The sequence below is a fragment of the Montipora capricornis genome, chromosome 4 (genome assembly GCF_036669925.1).
Source record: "Montipora capricornis isolate CH-2021 chromosome 4, ASM3666992v2, whole genome shotgun sequence".
Taxonomy (NCBI): Eukaryota; Metazoa; Cnidaria; class Anthozoa; order Scleractinia; family Acroporidae; genus Montipora; species Montipora capricornis.
Window position 1 is genome coordinate 872,854 of NC_090886.1, and position 7,500 is coordinate 880,353.

The 7,500-nt window shown below is 39.1% G+C and overlaps 1 protein-coding gene across 6 annotated transcripts in view; it reads left to right on the top strand.

Moving 5' to 3' along the window:
- LOC138045072 (myosin heavy chain, clone 203-like) overlaps window positions 1–7,500 on the top strand; it is a 33,279-nt gene that overhangs the window by 7,160 nt on the left and 18,619 nt on the right. For 2 of the 6 annotated variants that reach the window (XM_068891442.1, XM_068891441.1), the window contains exons 6-13: window positions 1,920–1,967; window positions 2,473–2,537; window positions 2,623–2,700; window positions 3,389–3,709; window positions 4,278–4,403; window positions 4,903–5,141; window positions 5,314–5,357; window positions 6,626–6,712. In XM_068891442.1, the coding sequence (XP_068747543.1) occupies window positions 1,920–1,967; window positions 2,473–2,537; window positions 2,623–2,700; window positions 3,389–3,709; window positions 4,278–4,403; window positions 4,903–5,141; window positions 5,314–5,357; window positions 6,626–6,712 (1,008 nt within the window). Of the gene's footprint in view, window positions 1–1,919; window positions 1,968–2,472; window positions 2,538–2,622; window positions 2,701–3,388; window positions 3,710–4,277; window positions 4,404–4,485; window positions 4,544–4,902; window positions 5,142–5,313; window positions 5,358–6,625; window positions 6,713–7,500 lie in introns of those variants that run through there. The other 4 variants (XM_068891446.1, XM_068891443.1, XM_068891445.1 and 1 more) reach the window with 4 other exon arrangements.

The window sequence follows — 7,500 nt, forward strand, 5'->3', positions numbered from 1 at the left end:
TAGCATAAGAACAAAGACTCACAAGTTTTTCAAGCACACATCTTTGTGCCAATCGAGTCTGTTTGCACATTAAGAGCAGGGTTTGCGAATTAAACGCATTTCCAAGGATGAAGAGTATATTTAAAATGCAGATATCATATTAGATATCTGGAACAGTTGACTCCGCCACAATCGAATTCGTCAGCAATGTTATGATTGATGTACATTAACGTTTATTTTCAAGTCAAATAGCCCATTTCCATCAATGGAAAAGAGTGGTGTATTTTCATGTAAGTCAAACTCGTAATCATTTGAATGGTTGAGTACCGAGACTCACTTTGAACCAATATGACTTGACTTTGGAACCTTTTCAAACCTTCCTTTTCAGCTAATGGCCTACTTTCACTTTGTGGTGATTCTTTTCTAACAAACACACACACCAGTCTCTCAAAATATCACTAATGTCGATTTTCTTTAATTGCTTGTGCAAACACAAATACAAAAAAACAGCAAAAAGCGCTGAAAAATCTGTATTTCACCAAGTGAGTCCACATACTTTATAGTTTACTCCAAAAGCGTTACTACTATCAGCAAAATTCTATTTTGCGACAACTAACATTGCTCACAACCCTACCACGATAACTTCAGCAACACTTACAACAATTATGTCTGATAAATACAGTCTCGGTCACAAATGTTGTAACACAGACGGCAATTTGCCCCCTCTTCCCCTTCAATGTTGATGTTTATGGGTTGGAGTGCAAAAACCAACTGGTAAATGCAACATTGATAGGACGGAGGAGGAGGGGTAAGTTATTAATAGCTTTGATGCGCTTCACTTGCTTTTCAAGCGAAGTGTTACAACTATTTATCACCGAGATTGTAGGTGTACAATAATATTGACAAAGAACAGAAAAGAATGAGAAAGCTAGTATTATAATAAATTATTTGTAAAAAGACACCAACTGAAGGTAAAATCTGCTACGAACCTAGAAGGCCCGTCGGGCTGGCACTTATCTCCGGTTTCTTTAGCATGAAGTGACTAGGAGTATTTCTACTTACCCCTGCCCTGGAGATGAGATGCCAGTCCATCGCAGGGTTACCCCCAGCATTAAATTTGCGGCTACCCATTTATACACCTGGTTGGAGAGAGGCACCATGAGAGTAAAGTGTCTTGCCCAAGAACACAACACAATCTCCAGGGCCAGGACCTGAACCTGGGCCTTTGACCCGGAGTCGAGCGCACTAACCATGAGGCCACTGTGCCTAAATAAAATATATTTATACTAGAAGAAATGTTTTTAGTTTCGAAACAAACACAGGAATACTAGAAGCATTCTGAAAAGTATTTATACCAGACTTAAGAACCAAACAACCACCCAATAATGTGCAATTGTTTTTTCTTAATGTGTGAGCGGGTGGAATTCTGCGAATCCTGCAATCTGATTGGCTCTGGGAGCAGGCAGAATTTTTCTAGCTTGCCCGCCAATCTGAGCGGAATCCTAGCCCAGGTTGCACAAGATTGTGTAATCACCTTAAATTTCCATCTTTTGACACCAAATCCGTTTACATACAGAAGTACGTGTTTCAAAACAGATTTTTATTAGACGAAAAGCCTGGATAAAGAATTCAAATAAAAATATTTATATTTGGAACTTCAGTTTATAAGTCGCTCAATGCATTCGCTATCAAGTGCGGTGTGAGTCAACAACTTTAAAAAATTGATTTCATAGAGGAAGAGAGAGAGGAAAAAAGCAAATAAGTTATTTACCAGCTAAGGGTTGGTCCGTATGGCGAAAAACTGTGACCTCGGTCTTTCAAGACCATGGTCACAGTTTTCCGCTGTTCAGAGTCCTCCCAGCTGGCAAAGAACATCTATTAATTTTGTGTTCTTCATAGTAATATTAGACAGTTTCTTATATAATTTCTTTTATACTCAGATGTTGGTAGAATATGACATTTTAGCCAGAGACTACCAGCAGGCACAGGTATGAAGTGTTTGTTTTTTTATGGAGTTTAGTCTGTTTATTCTCAAAAAGCTGCTGATTGTTCAGGTCAACTTTGTCCTAAAGCTTTTGAGTTGTCCTAAAGCAGTTAACCAAACCATAAAACGAAAGCTAAAATTTCAGAGAGTGCTTGGGCCTAATCACTGAAACGAGGGCTTAGGCTTAATCAATAAATTATTGCTATATTGTCTGTAAGTCTCATTGACTCATGACTCATTGATTTATTGACTCATAAAACATGGGACCTCAAAGCATTTATATAACTTGACTGCAGAGACATGGCTGTAAATAGTCAATGTACCAGTGTTAGAATTCTAAGGCTTGACTTAAGATTAATTTTGATCACCCCTGCTTTAAGTTTGAGAAAGAAATATTTCTTTTCGCACTTGCCTCGTCTGGCCACAGTTCAGGTATTTATTAACTTGATTTAAGAGGTACAGTAACTGGCATTAGGGAAATAATTTTGTATTTAAAATTTATTTGGCAGGAATCCAAGAAAGCGATCCATGGTAAACTTGAGTTGTCTCAAACTGAAATGACTAATCTGAGAGAGTAAGTCCATTTTTAACAGTAAAGGGTCATACGAGTAAAGAAGTCAAAGTCCTTTTCTTTCTTTAATTTTCCTTTCTTTTGACAGAACGATCTCAAAACTAGCCTCAAGAAATACTGTTTTGGAGGCAGCAACTAAGGGAAATGACAACTTACAACCAAAAAGGTACTTTCAATGGCCTAAAAATGTGAAGATATGAAGGCCATGAAAAGGGCAACACCATTGGTGCAATGAAGAAACTGTAATTGAGCTGCACATGCTGTGTGCATGTTAGCAGAATTTAAGGTTTTGACGACAACGCACGCTGGCTTCAACAGTTACTTAACATCTGTCAGTTATTTTCTTTGTTTACCATCCTTCATATCAGTCCAGTAGTCCAATAATAGTTCACACATTGTACAAGATGGATGAATAGTTATAATACTTTAAGCCTGGAACTCAGTTGTATCCAAGCGATCAAGGCCGTCTACGTCACCCGGGTAATTAGTGATCGTCTGGGTAGTGTTTCCATATAATCGTCCCGATCACCTCTGAACATTATTTGAAACCGACTGGGGGGATCCAGACGATCCTAACCCTAGGGCTTAAGTTGGTATTTGTGCCTGGTTACACTTAATTTAAAGGCATAATGCTGGTAAACACTTTTCTACTATATAGCCTCTCTAATTTGCCTTGTGCTTCAGTTGACTAATTTGATTGTTTTGGTTTGTCACCAAAGTATTGACTTAATTGAATAATTTTGTTATAATTATTGTTTTTTATGGTACTCAGTTAATTATGCAAAACCTCTAACTTGGGCCCACTGAATAAAAAGTTTATACAGGATGTAACCTCAATGTTACTTTCATTGCAGTAGTATTGATCAGCTCACTGGTAAGAACAAGACATCAAAAGGAAGGAAAACATGGGACCAATCAACCCCAATCAAGAAGCGAGAGCCTCAACTGCAAAACATGACAACAACTTACAGCAGGTCAGAAATGGTACGAGATGTTTTGGGTGGCGAGTCAACATCATCCAGTCAACCTTACAGCACCTTGGATGCTCACTCCTGCATGTCAAATATCCCATCTTATGAAAGAAAAAGAGACTCCCTATCCAGTGGGACACAAACTCACATCAGTGCACCAACTGTACCATCTCTTGGAAGGAAACCAGATTTGTCATCCAGTGGGTCAGTAAATGATTTTGAGCAATTTAATCTTGATGATTTGGAAAGCTGGGCTGAAACTTTCCTGAAGAGAAAATCCTCTTGAAAAGATGAACCGCAGACACTTATTTCGTAGACCCTTGCATGTATTGCTTGGTTGTTTGGTCATTTTGCAAGACCCTAACCAATTTTGTCCAAGGGGAACTGCTCATGTAGTAGAGAAACAAGTTGTGCAACAAGTGGAAAGAAACAAAATATAAAAGTACAAAGTATTTTACATAATTTCAACTTTGCCGTCGATCGCTAAGTAGGTGAAGTCTGTCGAGTCATACATCACCATTACGGAATGTTATGTCACGTTAACTGCTCGTTTTTACCACAATTTTTATTTTTTCTTAACCTGTCGGTAACCTGTTGGTTAGCTGTCGGCAGACTGTCGGCCGACAGGTTTTTTGGGGAGCTCTTCTTCACAACTACCAATATTTTTCCTGTATGGTCTCATTTCAAAAGTCATTTGGGATGTTTTTGTGATGTTTCCTGATTAATGTGTTACTACCGCTTTGGTAGGTTAAGTAATATTTTATTCTCATAGGCCCAGGACTTCTACTCCAGTAAAAAAACAGCCAGTAAAATCTCTAGCAACCAAGGACAGTCCTGAGTCGAGTCAGTCAACGCTTCCAGGGAGCATGATGGTCAAGAAAACTAATCTACTCACCATGTAAGTAACACATTTGCTTTTACGTTTTCTCTGAAAATGTAAAATATACATTGCCCTAATACTAGCCCAATTTTTGTTATAGTGGAGTTCATTGTAGCCTCTGTTTAAACAAAAGTCAAAAACAGGGAGTTTTTGTGATGGTGAGTGGTTCTTCAACTTTGTTTGAGGCATGAATGAACTGCCTGGATGGAGATTGACCATTTGGTTGAGTGGAAATAAACTACAGTTGTTTCCAAACAAGTAAGAGTCCTATGGACTCTTTTGAGCAACCAAACCTCCTCCACAGCACTTATTTATGGATAGGTCTATTTGTACTCTGTAAAGTACTCCTGATTCACTGGCTTTCATTTTCTTCTCCACAGTTTATACTTAAGTACCAGCCATTTAGTCCTTGAGATGATACCCTGCCTACCGCTAACCCCCAACCCCTAACCCGGGGGACAAAGACACTCTTCCTTAGCTGCTATATTTTTTGGATTCGTCTTCCTCTATTTTTTAGGTTTGATGTGGTATTTGAAGATGCCAATTCAGGTGAAGAGATGTTCCGAAGTCATACTGGTAGGACCTGCCGCATGTACAGTGAACCTGCACAAACAGAGGCTTCATTCATTCCTAGCTCTGATGAGGCTGCCAATGGCCTGACTGATTCATCCTTTGGTACCAGCCGCAATTCAAGAATGCTACCTGCAGATGATTATGATGGCATTGAACCAAGAAAGACCAAATCCAAACAAGGTTGTAAGTGTCCCAAAATATGAACATGCATAATTCTCTTCCTGTGGTACAAAATGAAGGAATTTTTGGATTCACATTCCCATTTGTGTCACTGCAATGAATTTAAGGATATCGTTATTATTAATAAGCAGGTCTCTTTTAATTTTTACTTTTTTGTTAAATTCCATGGTTGCAGCTACGTGTAATGTGGCTGAGAAGGATGCTGGTATCTCTGATCAGGTAATTTGCTCAATAAAAAGTTAACCTACTTCAGTGTTGTAACTAACAAGTAGTGTTTTTTTAAATTAGTGTTAGGGTTAGGTAACCTTAACCCTAACCCTAACCCTGAAGCTAAAATCTTAAAAAAAAGCCATAATACAGTGTAACCTGTTATTTTCATGGGTGAAGATATCTAGTTCTACCCTGCAAGCAGATGGTTTCTCCTACGCTTCCCAAGAGAGAAACCACTGCGAGAAACCAACCAGGGTAATCTAGTTCATGCCAAAGCTCGCCAACTATTTTATTGGTGTTTACATTATAAATGAAAGGTATGTGACATGTTTGGTGGCCCCTTGGCTTCAAGTGGTGTGCTGCCATTGGGGACATCAATGTTACTGTGGACAATAAAATTTGCTTCACATCTTCAGTAGATAATGGTGGCATGTTTGGAATATCCAGTTTTCTGAAAGTAGGCATACTATGTCCTCTTGTAAAGAAAGATTGTCTTAGCACAGGTAACAGAGTTTCCAGAGGGTGCGTCAATGTTGACATTCCAATCACTTTGTGATTCAATGATTTAACAAAATTCCAGAACATATTTGCATTTTTTGGTCAACTGTAGAGGCTCTTATGATTGAGGTTACTTCAATAATATTTAAATTAAATTAATTTAATTTAATTTTAATTCAAATTCAACTGGCATTCAATTCAATGAAGGGGAAGGATACCAGAGGTTATTCCTATCGAGGGTATCCTCCCGCAGCAGGGTTGACTGAGACTCGATTTTGATGAGGGAGGAAAACCAGAGTACTCGGAGAAAAACCCTCAGAGTCAGATTTAGATTGACTGAAACTCAACCCACATACATGTACAACCTCGGGGCCTGAGGGTTGAACCCAGGACGCAGAGGTGGAAGGCACGTACGGTTGATAACCGCTAAGCCATCCTGACTCCACAAGCTGTCCTGAGTCTCATTTTGTTGCTTCCTTAGATATGCCTGTGTCGAACAGACTAGCAATGTCTTTGAAACCAAGTCAATGTTTCACCATACGTCTCTGTAGAGCTTTCACTTTCATTCTTTGAAACTGTGTTGTAATATATTTCCCAGTGTTTAAGGTTTGATGATGTCTTTTGCTGGATAACCTAAGAAAACAATACTTCTGATCCAGGCCCGTGGAGCTTTTTTTTGTGATACACAACTGTCGGACACATTTTGAGTAAGACAATTCAAAGTTAAACCTCCCTTTGTTTTAATTTATCTGAATCTTGATTTGGGGTTTTTCTTACAGGCAGTTGGCAGAGACTGTACAGAGCAAAACACGAAAATGTACTTCATGGAAAAGAGGTTTTCAAACTTGACTGAAGAGAGAAAAATGGTATTTGAAATTGTTTGAATGTACTTTGTTGTGAGGAGGACTTTTAAATCAAATTTTTTGTATTTTTTTTAAGTTGTGTAATGTCATTGTTACTCTTCATGCTAATGGTGTACGTTGTCGCAATTGTTGAGTCCAGTAATTGTAGCCAAAAGTTATTTGTGTTGAAAGGAATTTTTGCACTGCATCTCTGCCATATCCAAGGACCGGAGGCTCAGATGGTTGAGCACCGGGCTGTCACACGGGAGGTCGTGAGTTCAACTCCAGCCGGACCAACACTCAGGGTATTTAAATAACTGAGGAGAAAGTGCTGCCTTTGTAATTACATCACCTTCTGCAAATGGTTAGACTCTCTAGTCTTCTCGGATAAGGACGATAAACCACAGGCCCCGTCTCACAACCCTTCAATGTACATAATCCTGTGGGACGTAAAAGAACCCACACACTTGTCGCAAAGAGTAGGGCATGTAGTTCTCGGTGTTGTGGTCTGTCTTCTGTGCTATATCATGGTTGGGAGGGTAAAAGGGCGCACTTAATTTGGAGCCTCGATCTGTTGTGCGACCCCCACCACAGCCTGTTTCTCTGTTGTGGTGAAAGTGATTAAATAAATAAAATAAATAATAAACCAGGCGAAGAGCTTTCTCAGGGTAATCAGGGGAGCATTGCAAAGCAGTTTGTGGTACCATTGTACTTGTAAATAGGCCAACTCCTCTAAGTAGTGCAGGGGCTTGTCAAATGAATCTCCTGAGTTAGTGTATTACATACAATACGTTACATACTGAATTGACCGC